Source organism: Caloenas nicobarica, chromosome 1, assembly GCF_036013445.1.
Source record: "Caloenas nicobarica isolate bCalNic1 chromosome 1, bCalNic1.hap1, whole genome shotgun sequence".
NCBI classification, from domain to species: domain Eukaryota; kingdom Metazoa; phylum Chordata; class Aves; order Columbiformes; family Columbidae; genus Caloenas; species Caloenas nicobarica.
In genome coordinates, this window is record NC_088245.1 from 108,476,681 (window position 1) to 108,499,728 (window position 23,048).

Genomic DNA, 23,048 nt, shown 5'->3' on the forward strand with positions numbered 1-23,048 from the left:
GGGACTTCAAAGTAACATTACAATGTATGTGGCTTATTCAGATACTTCACCTTTGTGGGAGAAGAGCTGAACCAATTATACATCACGATGGCATTTAGAAAGGAAACTTCACCTGTTAAGGAACTGCTTAGAGAAGGTAGACAGGCTTTTAAAGTGATCTTGATGAAAATTAGCAACTTTTATCTAGAGTGACATGCACTTCAGAACATGACCTACTGCACTTTATCTTAACTGACATGCGCTTCTGAAGACTGTAGTGTCATAGTTGGGAAGCATTATTATTATATCCCCCCCAGTATTATTTAAACATTTTCCCTGAGGGGAAAAGAGGAACAATGTCTCCCCACTGTAGCTACTCTACATCACAGATTTATCACACGTGAAGGAGTTTTGCTTTACTGTCCAGCTGGATGATGATAACCAGATTAGGAGAATTATTTTTAAGAAGCCCAAATTATTGACATACAGCGAGGCTCAAGACAGACTGGATTATGGAAAGCTGAAGTTAATAATGGGCAAGTTCTCCCTTTTCCTTTAATGAAACACTGCAAGTGTATTCTAGCTTCACCTCATTCTCACTCCACCCTGTTATGAACTCTTAGTATTTAACATGGTTATTCTCATCTCACACTGATGATACTGTATTAAGGGAAGTCTTAGAAATGCACACTATTTTATTGATTATAAACTTTGGCAAAGTTAACCAAGTGTGCACCTTCCCCCATTCTGCCCCTTTACAGGGCAAGAATCAGGATTTGTCAGAGATGCTAAGGATTTTGAATGCCACAGAGGAGATGAACATACCCACTTTCAAAGCTTTTTGAAACAACATCTACTTTGTGCTAGTAATGAGAGGACATTCATATTTTGTGTCTTTGGAAAGGGAGCTTCTTTTAGCCAAAAAAGTGTGCCTAGAATGTAGATATACTTTAATCCCCAAAAGAAGCAATAAGTTATAGAAGCAACAGTTCTACAAAAAAATTTCAATGGCTACACAGATCCAAGTAAAATACTCTGACACTAAATATTAATAACTACTGAATTATTTAAGTAAAAATTTTGTTAAAACATTTATTGTCTGTAGAAACCTAATGTACATTGATTTTATATAAACTGTTAAACATACATATAAACATACCTACATCTTATACGTACTTATGAGGCTTTTAGATATGGGAAAACATTGTCAAAAGCACCATTGTGGACTCCAAAGACTACAGACTTAAAATGTGTTTGCATTTAACTCCATCCTCAGTAGTTTAAAAATGTCATTTCTTATCCACACTTAGAAGTAATTACATTAGAGGTTTCTGATATTGTGTTTGCATGTGTACCCCCGTGCACATGTGTTAGATGGTCCTTGTGAAACTACAGTATAAATAAGGTCAACATTAATATATTTCTTGGAAGTGGCCATTAATCCACATACTCATTCAATTGGGGGAAAAACACCTACTATTCTTAAAACAAAACAATGAGGCTTTTTAAAAATTCCATGAAATATACTCAAATAACAGCTGTTTGCACCTTGTCTCTTCCCTCAACAATAAAGATGTAGGAGAAGCCAATCACAAAATAAAAGCCATCTACTACATTATTTACAGAAAATGAAATATTTAAAAGACAACATAAGATTTAGCCTGCTTAGACAAAATTCAGAGCAATGAACAGAAAACTCTATTGAAATGGCAGGCAGCATAGAGCCATTAAACCACATGGCTAAATGCCTACTCAAAACCCCCTCCCACCAACAAAAACCATCAGGCATGGAAGGAAGGGGCAGGTGTTATGACAATAGTTTTCTCTGATCTTAACACTGAAAATTTATGCTCACCAAGCTTGAAACAGAACAGTCTTAAATGTTCATCATTGTCTTTAAGGTCTATTAAGAAGTCAAGTGTTACAAGTAGGCTTTCAAAGATCTTGAAATGGCTTTTTTTTTCCCCTTCATATGGAGGCTGAGGAACCTCCTATCTTCAAATCCTGCAGCAATGGAATGAAGTCTGTCAAGGGCCAGAATTATGTCCAGAAACATCCTTTTTTTTTTTTTCCAGATTCATTAGGATGCAAGTCTGAAGTCTTTCTTTGAGAGAGCTCTCCCACAGAAAACTTTGTAGATGGCTGTTCAGATGCTTAAAGAAAGGCAAGAGGCATGTTTCTACACAGCATGGAAAAAGATCCTTTCAGGAAGCAGGGAGGTTAAAGATCTACAGTCTTCTACAATGAATAGTGAGAAACCAAGTCTCTCTTTGCTATAATCTGTAATCATCTTCTCCAGGCAGCTCTCACTATCCATTTTCAAGACAGAAAAATGACTTTACAATGCATAACAAGCAAATTTTGAGAACCCTGCCTTTTTTAATGCCACATAAGTGTAATCTTGGGGGTTTTTTGTTTTGTTTTTAAAGCAACTAAGTTCATATAAAGAAAATTCAGCATTTCACCCTGAGGCCCTGGGAGAGAAGGCAGCAGGTAAACCATTACCACAACTGGCAATCAGCTGAATTTACTCCCATCTTCTGCTGTCAGTTACCCGAGTTAGGACAGTTATGTCCAGGTCTCAAGACCATCTAAATCCATCAGGTAAGGTGATTTTAAACGTATAAGTAATAATTAGAGTTAAGGCAGGCTTGTAGAAGCCCTGCAATGTGTTGCTTCTTACTAGCCCCAGAAATTTGTTAACCTTGTGAACTCAATCATCAAAGTTTAAAATGAAGATTCTAACCAATCTATGTAGAGATTAAATGGATCAGCAATATAAATGCTAACATCACAACAACTTATTATTTCAAACACTTATAAGGAAGACTCTAGTCATATTAAACCCATTGCATTTTGGATAGAAATTAAAACCAAAACAATTTCACAGGTGAACAATTGAGAATACGGCATGAGCATTTAACAGTCATTTCAAGTCAACCAAAAGAAAAGCATTTCACATTTATACTTTCAAAGTATAAAACAGAAAGCTAGAAAGCTCTTAGACAGTCACATTTTTAACTTGCCCTTGCAATGCAAATGCAGTGACAGACTTCACTAATACAAGAGACACTTTTCTTTCTCAGGGTGAGGCTTATACACATATTTAAAGGGGTTATTTTAAGAAGCATTATCAGTCCATGCTCCCATTGGAAAAAATGAAATAACCAGGATATTACTTAAGTCTTCGTACAGGCGTTTTCTACAATGCAGTCACAATACAGAAAGGCACCAAGTTATTCAAGTAAATTGACCTTTCTTCTACTTAATACTTTTTCTTGTGCCTTCACCACCCAATCAGTAACTTCAATACATTGTTCTCAACCAAACAGTATATTCCAGTACAACAGAACTCTTCTGTGCTAGAAGAATAAATAAGCTGAGTTGTGTATGAGTTTATAAAACAAGTGTCTGTAATTCACAAAGATAAATCTACATAGCAATGCCTCATACCAGATACCAGCACAGAGTAGATGCCTCCAGCACCAAAGCCAGTCACAGAATTCAATTTCTGTATCGATTTTATAAAATACAGGAAGTTTTACCATGACAGAATCCTAAATTAGTTCTCAGTAAAGAATGTGATTCAAGCAAATGTTATTACCTTAAGTAAAAGCTAAGGCAACTCAAACAGTGACTAAATTTCATCAAATGACATTCATTTGGGGCCAAGGGTGGGCAAGTGGGTAAAGCAAAAAAAGTCAGTAAGCATGCCCAAAAAAGCCTGTTTGTAATAGGTTGCTCACAGTTGTAGAAATAAAAAACAAGGCTAAACTGTTGAAGTACAAACCAAATTAGAGATACCTAGTCATGCACAGTTAAAATAAGAAAGCACAAAATCAGAGGAGCCAGGCATACTTCTAAACCTAGATAAAGCAGCATTAACTGACTGAAGTCTGACTACTTCAGCATTACTTCCGAACAGTGTTAGCAAAACTGCCATGTCAGAAGTTTCTTCACGTATCCATTTTCCCCATTTGCTCAATGAGTTCTCTTCCAGGCTTTAACAAGAACACTGCAGAAAGCTTACAGAAACAGTAGTATCCTGTTGAATAAGACAATATAGCTTCAGTAGCTTGTCCTATATCTTACATGGTTTCACTTCTGATGTGTTTTACAGTGCCTTAGCACATTCAGGAGCAGTGTGAACAGCTTGTCGGCTTGACGGTAAACCTTCCCTCATCTGCAGGGGTACATGCAGCACTCCCCTGCCAGCAGGCTGCTCAACTGCAACTACTTTTTCTTCAGGTTGACTCAACCTGTTCTTCCAATTCCTTATTTTCATCTCCCAGTAAATCTATACAGGATGATTTTGCCAGATTCATCACTGACAGCATAAGTGTTAATAAATATATATTTTCTTATCTGCACAAAGTTACCTGCCTCTATTTGACCAGGGTATTTCTTTCCTTTAGCTTCCCATTTTGTGTATGCATAAAGTTACTGAAAAACTAGCTGAATCATTAATGACTTATTTAAACCGAAAATTTGGGGTTTAGAAACAAGCCATCTGGTGTCATTGTTGAATGACCATAACGTCAATGAACATGGCAAACGTCCTGCCTGCCTACTCCCTATGAACACTAAGCAGCACCCCTCAGAATCTGAATATCTTAAGTAAACACTATTTAGGTTTCTGAGCCATACCCACACTTTCAAATAGTCTCTCTACTGAAAGCACTGTCAAAAAAAAGAGAAACCATTACAAAAAAGCATGCAGCAATCACATCCTGACGTTCCACCCCAAAACCCAGATTTCCTTTCCTCTGAACATACCTCTACCCAGTATTAGAATTTTGATCTACCATCCACAACAGAGACTAGCCTGCATTCCATACAGCTAACACTGTCTTGGAAGTGACAGAAACACATTAGCCTGCAAATGTTGTGGATATTGTGAACAACTTTTTTCTGAAATAAAAACATCTCCGAAAACTACTTGCTATGCATCTTTAATTTACCTGCAATAAAAAGTCCAAACAATTCTGTAATACATACACGCAACCCTATCATATATATTAAGGCAAAGGCTATAAACAGGAAATAAGCACAATATTGTTTATAGCTGCTTGGAAAACATCTCTGGCTATTAGTTCTGCATACAGCATAACAATATTGCAGTACAGTAAGCTTCAGAGAATTACTGGGATTTTGAAGAAAATTACAAGCTATCTGCATTTAAAGCAGTGTCAATTATTAACAGCTTTGTTAGAAGACATGCTTATAAAAACTTTTTGTTTTTCTTGTAATTAAATATTTCAGACCCCAATTTCAGAATCCAGGAAACCACCAAGTCACTTACAACAAAAAAGAGAACATGTGGCTTGGTCAAGAGTGTCATACACCAAAATGAGACAGAATAATTTTGAATACAGACCAACTAATCCTCTAACAGCCCAAAGCATGCTTTCAGTGCAGTTATCAGCTACTGCTACAGTACATTACATACCTGCCCATTACCATTCATTTTAGTCAAACACTGAAAGTTGTCCCAATGTTCTAACAATTTACAAATGTATATACACATCAGAAACCCAAGTACATTATTAAACTAAAGTAATACAAAATACTGTTTTACGGAAATGATTGAACAGAGGTGTAAAATCTATTGTGTAACCTAAAAGGTCATTACTTGGAAAATCCTGAGCTAATGTCCTATTACCAAACAATTCAGGCACTTTTTTTTTTCCCCTTTTTTATTACATAAGCAATACACTTTCAACATATAAACCTCTGGGTGTCACAACTCAAGTTCCATCTGTAACATCATGCTCAGAGAACAAGTATTCAATAAATAAGACCACCTTCAATGACTTCTTTACTTGAGACTGGTACGCAAAAGGAACTAAAAGGTACATACTACAATGTTTCAGTTGAATACTGTACTTTAAAAGCAATTATTAAAACTGTAAAAAAAAGTCCTGCAGCATTCCACTACTGAAAAATAATTTTTAATCAAGAAAGTTACAGAGTTAGTTCCTTTATCCTATTTTAAGTCTTGACAAAGGTGTCAAAAAATGAACAGATGCTCCCTTTGCTGTGTTATGTGTTTCAACTTCAGGATCACAGCTCAGTTCAGGTTTCCGTTGCAATATTTAGATTTCCCTACAGAGTAGAAAAAAAAAAATCATTACTCTCAAGTTGTAACAGTGGAAAAAAGCCTTCGAACTTTCAAAAGTACTGTATTATTATAGAATGTAATACACAAGATTCTTTCAATTATGCATTGAAACAGCAAAACTTCAAAGAGAATACCTTAAAGCATGCATATGCATAATTATTTCAAAAGGGTGAAATAAGATGTTTAACAAATCTCAAAAACAAGTTCAATCATTACAATAGGCAAAATATGGGAATTGCTAGAATATGAGGAACAGTTTTAGTTTTTAAGAATTAGCCAACCAGCAATCAGTATGTTGTTAAGAAAATGGTTGTCATTCTTCAGGATTTATTTCACTTTAACTCAAAGATATTCAAACTCTTCATTGGGCCTAAAAATCAGTATTCAGATCTTATTATGCTCCTCTAATTCAAGTCAATCTCCAGCAGCCAGATTGTCTTAAATGTGCTTTATAGGTTCCAGACAAGAACCTGAATATTCAATTATAGAAGAGCATTGGAAATTATTGGGGAAAAACTCACTTAAAACATAATTATGGCACTTCTATGCCCATTTTACAAGGTCATAGTTTTTGGAAAAAAACCTTCTCCATCTATTTTCCACTAATTCCCATTCAATTTAGCCTTCGGAGATCATACTTCTTAGAGTCCTTGCCAATGTAAAAGGTATTCACCAGTATACTTCTGTAACAAATGACAGATTTCCCCAAAGCACTTGGTTTTCTTTCTTGTGTGGGTTTTTTAAATTTTTTTTTTCTATTGTTTGTGTTTTGGTGTGATTTTTTGTTTTACAGTACAATAGGGGGGAAAAAGCAAACTTGAGTTTTTTTGAAAATGGCTCTTAAGAACCTGTGCTTCTGTGCTCTAAGAACTGAACTCTAATCCAACTACAAATGCTTATGCAAGTGTATTTACTTGTAGCTAGGTGGACACAATTACAAAGCAAACAAGAATTCACACAGGAATGCTGAACTGCAAGGGGCTGTATATGTTGTCTATTCCAATTCTCTGATGTCACAAGTAACCTCGTACTACTTTGATCATACTTGATCAATTCTAATAAAGGATTTAGAATGTTTTAACTACTGATCCTCACAAAAGCTGTAACATTTTATACAGTTCAAAAGTTCTTCTGCAGTTCCTATCAATAGGAAGAGCGATCAACTGAGCTCAAGGACAGAATAATGAAATAGAGGCCACTGTAGAATTTCAGAGGCTGCCTCTGATTCACGATCACCCAAAGCAAGTTTCAGAAAGTTTCCATGGAATAAACATGGAGGAAATAGGAGTGCAGAATCAAGTTTGCCTGTAAAGTGCGAAGAGCCAATATTCCAGAAAATCCCATCTGAGTTATTCCATGGGGATTTAAAAATTGGAATGGATCATATGAATATGAATATTTTTAATGGCTTAGTGAGAAATAAATTAAGCCAACTTACCTTTTCTTTCCTCAAAAATCCATCTCTGAATTTATTAGTGGTAAATCCCCTTACACCAACAGAACGTAACCGCTGGTACTTAGCCTGAATATATAAACCCTTCTGTACTAAGCCCGATTTATAATGGGATTGCAAACGGCCATCTGCAAAGTTGCTCTGTAAAGGTGGAGGGAGGGGAGAAAAAAAAAAAAAAAAAAATCAATCACAAGATGAGGGCACCAAAACTCAATAGTTTATATTTACAATTATACAGACGTAAAACTTGTAGTACTGAACAACAGAAGTGTGCATTTGCAAGCGCAGAGCCTCTTCCTTTATTTCTCATTTAATATTCCTCAGACCACTAGCTACCACGTGGCTCAAAGAGCTGCTATAGTGTACTTATTGTTTAAAACATCCAAAATTATCTTCCTCATAGAAAAAAGTAAATGTATTATACAACATTAACATTTTTTCAAACTTTACTGACAGTAAACCAGCATCAACAAAAAGTTGAAGACATCTCACTGTTGCTAATAAATTCAGTAATGTAAGGCCTGCAGTGGGCACACATGGTGAGTCTAAAAAAAAATCATACTAAACAGAAGTCAGTAAATATATTTTTCGTATAGTTTTGAGACTTTACAGTAGGAACATTGCTCTGTGCCTTTGTCACCTCCAGACTGCAATATTGTAAACTAACCTAGTGTGGGACCAGAAGCAGAGGCCACAGAGGTAACAAAAGGCTTAAAGGTGAATGGCATTATAAACACACAGAAAGAATACGGCAAGATCACCACTGACCACAGCCATTAAAAGTTACATAATGTTTTTATTCCTGAGCACTCAGACCTCCAACAAAATATGCTGTCAAAATGTTTAGAATAAGAAAAACCCTGCTTATTATAATTTCTCTCAGTTTTCCAGTACTGCTGTTTTACGTTTTCCAACACTGTCCAGACAGAAAGCATTCCTGTATACATTCATCATTAAATTTAAAGGTTTTCCCTCTCCGAAATTTAAACAAACAATGGCTTTCCAGCTAAAAAAAGAGGAAACATCCTGACCATATAAAATTCTTGTCATCTTTTACAAACCCTTTTAAAGGGTAGGAGAGAACAAAATCTGTCACAGGAATAGACCTTCTTCAGTATGACCCAATTCCTTCAGCGAACAGGGCTTCTTTGTGACAGAGTAAGGATCACTTCAAGACAAATCACATGCTCTGAGGTTGCAATACGTTCAGTACCAGGTTTTTCCACTGTGTTTTCCACTGTGTGGCTGGTGAACAGCTGAGAAAGGACTGTACAAAACAGAAGTTCCTTTATGCAAATGCAGAGGGTTTGTTACTTCCTAAATCACTTCACCCACCTACTACGTAGGTGGTAACTGAGAAGTTGGCCCCATCAGTCCCCCAGCATTACTCTTACAGTGCTTGTAGGCAGCGGACACTCGCAGAAGGTTATTAACTGCTAAACCCTTTCCTGAAAAGTATCAGAGTCGAGGCACAATACAACTAAGTGCAAGTCAATTCTTTAAGAGGTATATGCCTACTACAGGGAAAATTGAAAGGCATTTTTAATGCTGCCTTAAGCCCCTGAACACAGCTAAAAGTTCCAATTTCCCCCACAGCTGCTGTGGTTCTCTGCTCTGACATCGGTGGCTGGAAAGGAGGAGGCCTTAGTGCTCTGCCACTGCATTTGTATGACAACAAGCTAACGAGCAGGCCAAATAACAGAGAAGGAGGAGGTACAAGATACTGAAAACAAGATTACACACAGCTTAAAAGTTTCAGCTCAAGTATCTACATGTTCCATAAGTGGGGAGGGAGGGGAATAGTGGTATTATAAATGTAGACCAGAATCAGCTGTAGACAAAGTTGACAGAGTTGGTATGTAGGCACTGCAGTCACACATAGCTTAGAGCAAAATGAGGTAATCTAAGGTGTGTGGAAAACATCAATAGCTTCTGGTCTAAAGCAAGAAAAAAAAATCTGCTAAAGTGACATCTAGTTTTACATTCAGACTATTTAATAAATAACACTAATGACAATGTCTATGAACCAATGGCCTCAATCTCAGAAATATTTCTATATGAGCAAATATATGCCATTGCACTGATTCTGGCTACGATGGAGTTAATTTTTTCACAGCAGCCATCAGAGTGCTGTATTTTGGATTTGGAACTACAACAGCATTGATAACACACCAGTGTTTTGGCTGTTGCTGAGCAGCACCTGCACAGCACCAAGGCCTTCTCATCTTCCCTGCTCTGCAAGTAGGCCAAGGATGGGCAAGAAGCTGGGAGGGGACACAGCCAGGACAGCTGAGCAAGGGGATATTCCACCACAGAACCTCAGCAACAGAAACTGAGGGGAGGGCACTTGAAAATAGGTAACCATTGCCTGGGGACCAGCTGAGCATCAGTCAGCTTGTGGGAGGTGGTGACTGCCTTTGCATCACTGTTTTCTTCCTCTTTCCTTAAACTACCTTCATCTCAAGCCACGAGTTTGATTTTTGCTCTCTGTTTTCTCTCCTCCATCATGCCGGTGGACAAGGGGAGCTAAGAGGAGAGTGCACAAGCAGCTGTGTGGTGCTCAGCTGCTGGCTGGGGTGAACCCACCACAGCCATTCATACACTGAACTGCGTTAAACAGCCAGTGAAGTTTAGTTCTAAAGATTACCATGCATGTACCCACTTAAAGGTTGACTTAGTGATTCACTGCAAAGTGTCATCACAAAAAAAAAGACCTTTTAAATTTTATAACATTTCTCCAGATCCTTCATAAACACTGCTGTTCTGAAATATTTTTCCAAGAAGTTTAACATACTGCAAGACCATATATTTTTTAAAAATACTCTAAATAGACCCTCTTTTGTGCTTATTAAGTTAAAATGCCCCTGTTTTCTATATCTAGAAGAAATGTGGTGGGGTTTGTTGTTTGGGGTTTTTTCTTTGTTTGGGTTTTGTTTGTTTTTCTTTTTGGCAGAGAGGGAGTGGCAGGGAATGGGATTCTGTGTGGTTTTGGTGGGGTTTTTATTGTTTGTGTGTTTGGGGTTTTTCTAAATAATAAGCCAATAAAGTCTGTTGAATATAGAAGATAGTCAAATCACCTTCCTGAGCAGGTTTTAGCAGCAGCATGGGAAGGAAAAGCCCTCTATGTTACGCAGGAGGAAATTAAATGTAAAAAAAAAAAAAAAAAAAAAAAGAGTCGATGAAATTAAATCAAGTCAGTACTGCTGTTTCCATAGCAATGATAAATGTGCTGTACACATATGCAAACTGCAATACAAGTGCATATGCTATTTTCCCTACAAATATTAAAGCACTACGGGACAGATCATTAGATACAGCAATATTCATATGTATGTGTGATGACAACTTAAGTTAACATTTTCATGCTTGCATAATTTCCAGAAGTGTAGGCTCATGTAAATGAAGGCAACCTTCCATTTTCTTTATATTACATCAACTACCAACACTGCCTCAATGATATGGCAGCCAGTGCTAAAGATCCCCCCATCCCCTATAGGCTGACAATACAGAGAGGATACTGATGAAGAGGTTATGATGTCCTTATATGGTGGAACGGTTATATCAGACTGATACTTTAAACTTGTTAACTTCAGCTTGGAAAAAGACTTTTTTTTTCCCAAAGTTAGCTAAGCTAATGCTAATAAAAAAATGCTATCTGATTAAGATGGACTGGCAAAGCACACCTAAATGGGAGAGCCTGAAAGCCTTTTTATCCAACAATTCTCTTCTGTTTAGACTGAAGTGGGGGTGGGAACAACACCAAAAAAACCACCCCAAAACAATCCCCCCCCACAACACACAACCAAAACAAAACAACCCCCACACAAACACACCTACACTGCCCTCCTTTCAAAATGTTATCCAAAAATGCCAGCTACTTAACTTAGTTCAAGTAAAGTTTTGATGGCTATCTACAAACAGGAAAGATGACTCCTATTCTGTACGTTATTTTACTCTTGAGAACACACCTGTTAAGTAGGAGTCATTTTACAGAAGAAAAGGAGTGTACATTGTTCTAGATTTGATTAATACTTTTCTAATCTGAAGAGCTTTAACTGGATCCATGCATAGCACGTCACTGCCAGCAGAAAAGGAAAAAAGTAGGTTTTGGTTTTCTTCTGAACCCATGATACATTTTGCAATCCAAAGGCATTAGAAAGCCACTGCACTACCCCAGGAAGAAGCACAGTTGTCTGTTCCTTTATGATCTTGAGGTCCTGAAAATAAAGCTTCCACAGAAATCCCTGTACGAAAGGGCTAATAAAATAATAGTAATACAATTTTGAAAGCAATACAATTCATGTCTCCCAGTCTTAGGAAATAGTTCAAGCTTCCACACTCATCAAGTGAAAGAAAAAAGCTGAACAGCTTGGTTTTTTTGGATAGACAACTTTCTAGTCATTGTCTAATGTCTGCAATTCTTATTCTCAACTTTGCATTTAATTTATTTATTTCAACTGCACAGATACAATACTGGGCAATCCTGCCAGCCCTCTTACCTACTAAAAGCTAAGCCTCTCATTATTTCAATGGAAACAATTAGGCTATGACAACACTATTTTTCATGGCACTTAATCTTCAAAAATGTGTCTCCTGTTACCAAATTCAACAGGATTGAATCACCATTTCAGGTAACATACATCTGATAAAAGCTGATCTGTACCTTAAAGTGTCTTCTGATGGGTCCTGCATTTTCAAGGTGTCCTCTAATATGTCTGTGGGGGTAAGTATCACTTGATTTTGAAGAATAGTAAGAATTCTAGTAGGAAAATAGACAGAGTTATTAGCTTAATGTTACTAAATTATTCAAGAAAACAAAAAAATTTCAGCTTATACTAAGAAATATTGCAACGCTTTCAAACTGGTAGTATTTGAACAATGACACTGTTTAAAGGAACAAGAGTAACAGGAGCACAGGGCCTGGAGTCCAGGCTTGCTGGAGCGATGGCAGAGCCCACAGAACCCAAAGATGATACAGACCATCCTACTGGAATATCATAATCTCAGAGAGATCTAAGCAGGTAACAACCCAATTAAGGTTCTCCACCCCTGCTCCCCCAAGAACAGACACCTCAATTTTCACACAGGAAAGTGCAGCAGACAGGCTGCTATAGCAATCATCCCTTGAGTCAGACGTAAGGGCAACAAGATTAGTACTCTAGTACTCTGGACATCCCTGGGTGGCATATGGGCATCATACATGTTAGCATCTTTTAGAAGAGACACACGCTGTTACTGTGCACACCACCGCAGCAACCAGACAACAGATGTGCTGCATGTTACACCAGTCCTTAGAAGACTCTACTTTTAATTCTATATTACAGCAGAGCATTTTGAAGATTACTTGCCTGCCACAGAAACACACATGACTTCAAAAGCAAGAGGCACAGACAAGTGGTGGTGAAGTTGTTGTGTGTCACACTGAACAGCTGCAGTTGCCTAAAATAGAGCACTCCTTCCAGCCACTGTCCTACCTGTGTATTTTGGCCCTTTTCCAACATTTCCCATGACAGCTACCTTGAGAGGATGCACAGGGCTAAAATACCATTCTCTTCTATCATTGCATACGATTACAAATATTCACACAAATATTACATACTGGCATTTACTACATTAAAGTCATCTAATGCAGACAAAATAGAGTTGCTAGCAAACTCCTAGCAATCAAATTAACCATTTTTTAATGGTCTATTCTTGAATAATCACAAAAGTGTTCCAATGCTGTTGAACTTGTTTTTTCCAAGGAAATTTTAACAGCTTCAAATACAATTTAAAAGGAGCCTGAGAACTCTCATGAAATATTTTGTGTGTACTAACATCTAATAATAAATGCAAATGCATACTTTGCTGTTTACAGAATTTCTGTTCTTTAACAAAGTACCATACCTTTTCAGTGGCAAAACCACTTCAGGATATGCATTCTAGCACTGTCACTAATTGGGGGTAAGGCTATAAATGCAACAGAACAGTGTTAGAATCCATAGAATCCAAGTTAACTTTTATCTGGGATGTGGCTAGCTTTTTTTTTTTTTGCAAATACACCATTGCAAGTCAACTATTTAGCTTCTTAAAATGCCTTGACAAGAGGGGATTCAGGGAACAAAAAGAGAGGAAGGAAGACTTTATGAAGTGAGATCAAAGTAGTCAAAATGGCTTTTCCAAGAAAAAAAAAAGCTATGGAAAACTAAATACACAGAGGAAGAAGCATGTCAGGAACTTCCCAGCACCCTTCTTATTCTAAGAATATGAAGATACTCCATGAAATCAAATTAACTTTCTCCATACAACACATAATGAAATCAGGAAGCTCTCTCCTCCTTAAAACTGAGAATTCAGCAAGGGAAAAAAAAAATTCAATAAAGTTTCCTGTTATAGTTAAAAATAAACCTTTGGGAATTAAAAGAAAGCTTTTCTCAACTAACTGTGGATACACCCCTCCCCATCCCCACCTCAAGATTCAAGCACATTCACAGAAACAAAAACATTAGAACAGCTTAATGCAAACATACAGCAATCTACTCTTCAGGAATTTCCTAAACCATAGGTTTTAAATGGAAAAGAAAAAAAAAGGGGGGGGAAAATACTTGTTCTGATCTTCTACTCTTTAGCTCTTTTTTGTCAATAGGGTAGAAGGCTAGATGGACATTCGTTACAATCAAGGCTAGATAGACATTTGCACCTTCAAGGCACAAGTTCTTCTGAGGTTTAAGCTCAAGCCCCAGTTATTGATTATTAACACAAGAAACACTCCCCTTCACTGGCCTTCTGTAAAAGCTGCTCATACCTTGCACTGACCAGTTCATATTGGTTAATCATGGGACACCAAAAGTAGGTCACAACCAAGGCAAGACCATTTTCCTGTTTAATTTTAAACCAATTAAATGGATGACTAATATCATCCATTTAACAAGAGAGCAAGAAGTGGTGTTAATATCCCATTCTCATAGTTACTGTAAGGACATTTTAATATGACCAACACATTACCTGTTTTCACATTACGCAACATCCAAGCATCAGATATGAACTACTCATCAGGCTTAGTTTTAAAGCATCCATCTTTTATGAATGCTGATACATACAGCTCCTTAAGCAACAGTGATAAAAACCACAATGAATTTTACTAACAAAAATGAAAATGTGCAAGTATTTATCCAGTAAATTAATTTTTTAAAAGTCCTGTGTTATAATTTAAGATGCTGTAGTGTTTTTCCTGTTAAACATCCCTTCTGGAACTCATTTTTGCTGTATTTTCTGAACCTTGGCATTGTTATGCTTGTCATTTGAAACCTGGCTCCCTGATGTACTTTTCTCTTTATATTTACCTATAAACATGAGCAAACAAACCTCAGAGAATGTTGAAGGTTTGAGCTTTTGTTTTGGATTTCCAAGGGTTTCCTTTTACCATTACAAGTGGAACTCTCCTCAATAAAAGTGGTAAGAGATGTCTGTTGCTTACTTTTTCCTGTGTTTTCTCACACCTTTACAATTTTGCCAACACAATGTGCCATTGCTACCTCTCTTCTGCAGCATAAAACAGCCTCCCACAAAAACTGGAAAGCTCTGCTTGGACTGTGAAACCAACTGAACCAATATCTACCCAAGAATCTGTAAGAAGACTGAGGGGGAAAAAAAAAAAAAAAAAAATCACAAAAAGTTACTTTCTTTTTAACAACTATTACCTTAGCTCTTGCTTGTTTTTCAAACTCTTCCTCAATTTTTCCATATATTGGTGTATCCTAGCAACATATCCTTCATTTTCAGATGTTTCCTATTTAAAAAGGTGTGGCCAACCCAACACCAATGTTCTAACGACCCATCAAACCACTTCTTAAATCCAATGCATTGGTCTCCAAACACCTCCTGTTAGTCATGGCCCTTACACTTTTCAAGGTGCTCGGCAGTGTTGACACCTGAACCATACTATCCTGATACAAAACTCTCCGAATGGCAAATGCCAAATGCTTGCCCTCTTGCAGAAAGCAGCTACAAACAGCCTTTACCTTCATTCATTTTTGTTCTTCTAAGGCTACTTTCACCTCTACTAACACTACACTTCCAAACAAAGTAGTAGTAAATACAGTCACGCAGCTCTGAATGTATTACAGAAAACCTACTCAACACAGAAATGATACACGTGGCTGACATGGCAGTTGGCTGCCGCTCCATTGAACTCCCACGAAAAACACTAAAGCAACTGTAGCAGCTTACAGGTATGGAGACTGAGCTTGAGCTGTTGTCCACCAGGATAAGCTCTTCTCCAGTCAAATCCAGACATGAAGAACTCCTTCAAGGAAAGCCATTTTGAGCACCATATATTCTCACACAACACACAGAACCACAGAATGTTTGGGGCTGGAAGGGACCTCTGGAGATCATCTAGTCCAACCCACCTCCTAAAGCAGGTTCATGTGGAGCAGATCGCACAGGAATGTGTCCAGGCAGGTTTTGAATGTCTCCAGAGAAGGAGACTCCACAACCTCTCTGGGCAGCCTGTTCCAGGGCTCTGGCACTCTCAAAGTAAAGAAGTTTCTCCTCATATTCAGGTGAAGCCTCCTGTGCTTCAGTCTGTGCCCGTTGCCCCTCATCCTATCATTGGGCACCACTGAAAGGAGTCTGGTCCCATCCTCTTGACATCCACCCTTGAGATATTTATAAACATTGATGAGATCCCCTCTCAGCCTTCTCTTCTCCAGGCTGAACAGACCCAGCTCTCTCAGTCTCTCCTCATAAGAAAGGTGCCCCAGATCCCTCATCATCTTTGTAGCTCACCACTGGACCCCAGACATCTACATGTCATGGTAAGTGCCACACTACTGGAGTGAGCTTGTTCAGCCAAATTATTTGTACTGCCTCAGATACGAGTTAACTGTATTAGTGATCTGCTCTGCCCAGGAAAATATTACCATCTTCTACATTACTTTCCATATTGAGTATTAGACATATTAGATAAGCAGGAGCATCAGACATATGAGATAAATCAGAAAAGAGACAAGGGGAGCAGAAAAAGAATCAAAAGGCAAGAACAAAAACACAATAACAGAAGAGGAGACGCAATAAAAAAGTGCCAATGTGTCTGTACTGCAGACACATTCACGAAGTATCTGTAAGCTCTCCGAGCCAGTTGTCAAGCATTGATTAATCCTAATTTTACTGACAAATGTGAATAGCGAAGTGAAGTATTTCATTTTCCCACTTGTCTACAAGCCAGCTTTTTCATGGATGACTTCATGAAGAGTCATTCCTTCTTTAGGATGCTTTGCATCTGTAATACCCATGCCTTCACAGCTACTGTTGTTCTCAACAGATAACTCCTCACTGCAGTGCAGAATTTTCTAAAAACTGCATGTTTGCAGTTCATTATTAGATATAAAAATGCAACCTTCCTGAACTTTCAGCACATCTAACAATAGCTCAGCTTCTATTTCAAGCTAACTCCTTTTATTTGCAATTACTATATTACTTAATGAGCAATTACTACTTATGTTTGGGGACTTGACTTTACAAATTTATTTCTGCTGAAACTAATACACACCAGACAAGATTCAGACTTTCTCTTCCAGCCACTGACAAATAGAATGCATGAGAGTATTCTTTTTCTCAAACTCTTCCAGTTTACCTCGGGTTATGTGCTCAATAACAAGGCCTTCTAATTTATAGTTTAGGAAGCACATCACCAAGTGGAAGAAATGCAATATTAGGTACCAATTTCTCTTAAAAACATGTATTGTTTGTAACTTTGTATTTCATAAAGCCCTTTAATGAATTAATTTCATTAAGTCATTTTGAACCTAAAATTTAGCTCAGATGCTTAGCATGACCTGTTCCTGCTATTTGATAAGTGATCTAAAGTCCACCACTTTATTTCTGGACTAGCTGAAAAATGTTTTGATTTCACCCAACATACAATCTAAACTAGCTTTCCCAAAGAACAAACCCCTGGCCAACTTGCTGTTAGGTTATAAAGAACAGTAGCAAAGTTGTTACAGAGTAGTGCACAGGCATGCAAAAACACAAGAATTATTTTTGTTGTATCAGCATTTGCTCATAAGAGTGGTTTTAGCTCACTTGTATTAATCTATACTTCAACGAATATCTGAGGAAGTATAGCACTAGAATTGTGAAATTATGAGCGCAAAAAATGAATTATAAATGTAAGAACAAACAACACAGAAGCTACATTTAGGCTTACCAGGTGAGGTTTCCCAATAAATTTCCTGAAAGGTGGCTTAATGAACCTCATAGGCTTTTGGAAGCCATCAAGTTGAGAGTTTTGTAATTTTGAAAGATTGCAGCTTTGGTGGTTCCTGATATGTATGTGTATGAGAGAGAGAGAGAAAGAGAACAATTAAAATCTAAAGCCACAGCGTATCAAGACCCTGTATTTTAAATAACTGTAGACTAGTATCTGTATCACTCAGAAGTACAAAGTGAGGGGGTTTAAGTAATTTTTTTCTAGAACATTTGACAAATTACCAGTCCTCTGACTAAACTCAAGCCTAAGTTGCACAGAATTATGTAGCAAGCTGTACTCTCTTATGCAATGACAAATTAACAGGGATACTCTACCTCCTCGAAATCCTCACCGCACAAATGAGGTTTCTCTGGCTCACCCCATTAGGCCTGCACGGCTGGTCACTGCTGCCCTCCACTGGTTGAAATGCTTTCTGCACTTGGGTTACACTGAACTAACTTTAAAGCCGTACAGAACTTTTCATTTTATGCAATCTCAAATCTGACACAAACTCAGATAAATGGCTAGATGCTCCAGTTTTATCCTCAGCAAGCAGGGTGCTCGGGCTTTGGGGTTTTGCTTGCTTGGGCTTTTTTTAATGAGCACGTTGCTAATACAGATATGTCCCTAAATCTCTAAATAAAACATGTAGCATGAAAACTAACCACCAGAAGTCAAAATTCATAGCTCACAAAACATATGGAAACAGTTTTCATAGCTGCAAAATAAATGACTATGACAAAAATAGAGGCACACTGAACTAGCTCAAAGGCATTGCCAGCATCTCGTATGTGAACTATGAAAAACCTCCGATTCTCAGGAAAATTCTACTTGTTCATACCATTACTGCTCTCAGCTCATATTACTCTGACAGTGTGACCCCCTCCTTACACTGAACTCCAGGACAGCCACACTTACTGCAGAAACTTGAGCCTCCTGCTTTGAGCAGCACACACAAAAGGTAAGCGAGGCAGCAACTGCACAAGTGGCAACTAAAAGCCTTCCCAAATGATCAGGCCAAACATACACGGAAGACATAGCCTGGGGTACATAAAAGGCTATATGCAACAGGCCAATATTTTTTTTTCCCTCTTGATAACTTCTACTCTTTTTTCTTTAAAGAATCTCAAATACAAGAAATACTTATTCTGCAGCTTCACAAGTTAGATTTCCCAAGTACGTGTGCATTGCCACTATTTGCCATTATAATTGTATTTAAAATGAACAAACAGCAGCATATTAAGAGCTATCTGCAGATCATGACTACAGTGTAGATACATTTTGTTACACTCTGGCAATTCTTTAATCAACATTTCTTCTAACACAAACAAGTCAGGTCATCTCTAATCGACCAACCTCACAACATCACAAGTGAAACAGGATGACTGAGGTTAGCAAATACCTTTGAGGCAAACACCTTTAACAAACCCATTGGAGGAATTCATAGCAGTAAAAAGCTATTCCAAAAATCTAGCTTTTCTTCATAAAATTCTCCAAAAAATCAGAAAAAAAATCCAATTCTTTGTTAATATTCCACATGACAACACAAAACAACCAGGGCAACACAACAATGTATTCATCCCAAGATGCTTTTATGGAACTACAAAATATGTTATATGGCACATCAAGGAGATTAAAAACAGTTGAGCATCTTTAAATTAATTTCTTCCCCTCTTCTGCTTTAGTGATACAGTTTGAGCTTTTCATTATTTTCCCACTGCAGCTTAACCTCTTTCAAGGTAACACTCCATTACAGAGTGGTTTGCAATGTGTGTCAGTTGAATTTCAGTCTGAGTCAGACTTAAAAAGGACAAACTATGGAAAAGAATCACAACAGATACGAATCCAACTGTGGAAGAGTCAGAAAATAAACGCATAAGAGAACTACAGGCTTGGGCCAACAAGATGGTTATTTGCGAATTACCTTGGAGTTACACCATCTACATGAAACACTCTCTCATCTTCATTCTTCAACCTCTCTTTTCTCCTCCTTTCTATATCATGCCGTAAATCATTTGGATCTTCTAACACTCTCATAACGTTCTAGTTAAGAGGAAGGGTTAAAGTAAAGTTAGCTAGTAATAACTAAACACTAATGTGATTCTGTCCTTCAGGGGTTGCATCTGGTATACAACCTTGTTAATGTAGTTCAACTATCTGCACACAGGATAGATGCACATCAACCCAAGGATCCAAAGTCCAAAACAAAACCAAAAAGCAGTCCCAAACATTTCTTACACCATCTGCCTTTTTACAAGTGTCCAAACAACAGCGAACAGACCACTGGAATTCTGCATGGAGTTGTCAAGGCAAAAATATCCACATTTATTCCAGTAAGTCTTAGGCAGTTCTACAACTAAGCTGAATCTCCACATACCTGCACTACAGAAAAAATATGGTAACTAAATGACAGTAGCGTAGCTCGAAAGGGGAAGACAAAGTCTTATGTCCCTGGATGAACACATGGGATAAAATAGCATTCTAAAAAATTATGTGCTTGTTGGGCCATTTTAACATTAGGATAGAACAAACATTAAGGTTTTTTCTAATCTCAGAGGGAAAGAGCCACGTGTCAGTCACCTACTCAGTATTTACACAATATAGAAACAGCTAAAGGTTCAAGCAGCAGGAATAACCACACTGCAGCTACTCTTAATAAAATGCAGATGTGTTCATCAGTGAACACAGTATACTTGCACCACTGTGGTATGTGTAAATATGCTCAAGTGTCCATTTCTTTGAAAACAGTCAGAATTACTGATGGTCTTCAAAGCACATAAAAATGACTTAGCAATAGCGAGGGGAAGATGCTGTTTACATCTCTATCATTTTACCTTGCTATTTGCCAAAAAAAAGTTAAGTATTCAAGATACCTGGGGAGATTCAGAGGGCACAGTTCTTTTGTTCTGAAGTTCTGCTAGAGACATGTCAATCCTCCTGGAACACAAAAATTACATAAGAACAAGTGCCATCACTATAAATAGCAAAAGCATTATTGAATGCTTTACAGAATCTTTACAGACTTTAGACAGTTAGAGCCAGTGAAAACACACTTTACATCATGTAAAGTCCACTGAAGATTAACTACTATCTTAATGCAAATAAATTAAGGCAAAAAGCACACCAATTACCTGTGAATCTCTGGATCCAAATGTATTTTAACTTCATTCATATTTGCAACTGGTTTTTCCTGAATTTTTGAGAACCGTTCATGTAGAGTTATGTCAGAGGACGTAAAATAATTTGCTGTGAAGATATTAAATACAAGAATGTTTATTTGTAGTATTTGAAAGGCATGGTGGGAAATTGTATCTTTTAAAAGATCAGCTCTTAAGGATACCAAGACAACTTCTGAGACTAAATTTCAAACTATTTCCACTTGCAATTTGACATTCACAAACGAAAGACTAGGCCAGCCTAACTTAGACATCCTTGTTACTTAATACAATTAAGCTCAATAGAAAGTTAACTATTTGTCAGCTCTATAACAGTAGTACTTAAATGACTAGAATCTACAAATAAAGTTCAACACTCAATATTACGCAGCAGTCTAAACGCTAATCTGAAAAATTAAAGAACTATATATAACTAGGAGTTTGTGACTATAGCAAAGCTCCTTTTTACTTCTCTTGTTCCAAAACAGGTAGGTTACTCTAAAGTACTAGCACAAAATACTTCTGACTTAAAGACTCCACAACGATCCCTCTACTATAGACTGAGATCTTCTTCTAATCATTCTCCACCCAACTACTTTAAATTCTCAACCTACATTTTCCTTAAACACCCGAGATTGACAAGAACAGCATATCTAACTAATTAGATTTGGTTTTAATAATTACAAATACATAAACACATACATATACTCCAAATATTACAGCCACCTTTAACTTGATGGATAATTGTGATTATTTCCTGAGTAAACTCTCTTGATGGGTCGTTTTCAATGTTTTGTGTTACAGATTCCATGTGCTCAAACACGGGATGAAAATTTTCATTTTTCCTGCCAACAGCAACCAGATCATGTGACATCTGTCTCTCTGTAGTATGACTAGTAGCAGTCCTAGAATAAAATTTTGCAGATATTCACTTAAAAATAATTCACTGTATCTGAAAACTTCCAATAGACAAGTAAAACAAAACAATAAATGAAGTTCATTTTAGGAATGTGATGAAACCAAAATCTCATTTTGTTCCTTTTTTTTAAAATTAAAAAACTCCTAGACCATAAAGAAGAAAAGCTATAATAAAATACAAAGAGATATGACTACAGTCTCAGGAATCCTTGTTTCAGTGAAGTATGCAATACAAAATTTGTGAATTTTAAACTTCATCTAGATTATCAAATAAAACAGGCAAATGCAGATCTTGATATACTTCTTTAGTATAATTCTAGAAGGAAATTGTGTGTCTGTTTATATGGAGCTACCAGACAATTTTCAGGAACAGTTCAGAGATGTAAAAATCTCAGAGTATCTTTGGGAACTGAATCATCACTTGAGCCTAGTGAAACAGCTTTCCAGTGGCAGTGTGTGAACTTAAGAACATGTTTAGCATTTTTCTGTCAAATTTTACTCATTCTAAATAAGTTTACACCCCAAATGGTTGCACTGCTGCTTAAGAGTTATTTTGACAAGGAAACTAGCACTTCAAAAATCCTGCTGTTCTTGTTGCAAGGAAAATGCTTGTCCTTTGGAAAGATAAATTGAGGACCCGGCCCATGCAAAAGCTTTTCAGATAAAGACCATGTTTACTGTGCATTCTGCAAAGTGATTATGTGCCTGCCCATCTTGCATTTGAAGCATACAAGACTATAATTTCATACAAAAATTGAATCAGAAATAGCCTCTAGCAGGTGCCAGAAGTCACCTGTTTGCCCCCAGTAAACTGGAAATAAACACATGCAAGATGTATTATCTACCTGCTCCCCAGGTTTATAAAGAAAGTGTTCTTCTCAGCTGAGTCATTTCAAGTCAGGTGTTAGTTAAATGCCTAAGATATGCATCGTTAATATTCCCAGTCATCAGCTTCTGCGAAATTAGTGTTATCATCTTCAAAAAAATAAAATACTTAGCACTTTCAACTGTGGAAGCAAACCTTCCACACATGAAATTAGCTGCAAACAATGTAGAGTCTGCAGATAATTACCAAGTCTATTATGTGTGACTTTCAAAAGCAGAAGCACAAGGCTACCAGATACAGGAACCATTCTGTGGGCTTACAACAAAACCCAACAATAATTATGTTATTTTCCTTGCATTATTATT

General features: G+C 37.2%; 1 protein-coding gene across 1 annotated transcript in view; it reads right to left on the reverse strand.

The window, feature by feature from the left end:
- Window positions 1–1,060: 1,060 nt before the first annotated feature.
- BCLAF3 (BCLAF1 and THRAP3 family member 3) overlaps window positions 1,061–23,048 on the reverse strand; it is a 35,485-nt gene continuing 13,497 nt past the window's right edge. Inside the window, exons 5-12 of the mRNA XM_065637727.1 lie at window positions 21,666–21,844; window positions 20,916–21,030; window positions 20,658–20,721; window positions 19,709–19,827; window positions 17,743–17,857; window positions 12,217–12,312; window positions 7,539–7,694; window positions 1,061–6,084 (exon numbers count right to left, since the gene is read on the reverse strand). Of these exons, the coding sequence (XP_065493799.1) occupies window positions 6,055–6,084; window positions 7,539–7,694; window positions 12,217–12,312; window positions 17,743–17,857; window positions 19,709–19,827; window positions 20,658–20,721; window positions 20,916–21,030; window positions 21,666–21,844 (874 nt within the window). The 3' untranslated portion in view covers window positions 1,061–6,054. The remainder of the gene's footprint in view (window positions 6,085–7,538; window positions 7,695–12,216; window positions 12,313–17,742; window positions 17,858–19,708; window positions 19,828–20,657; window positions 20,722–20,915; window positions 21,031–21,665; window positions 21,845–23,048) is intronic.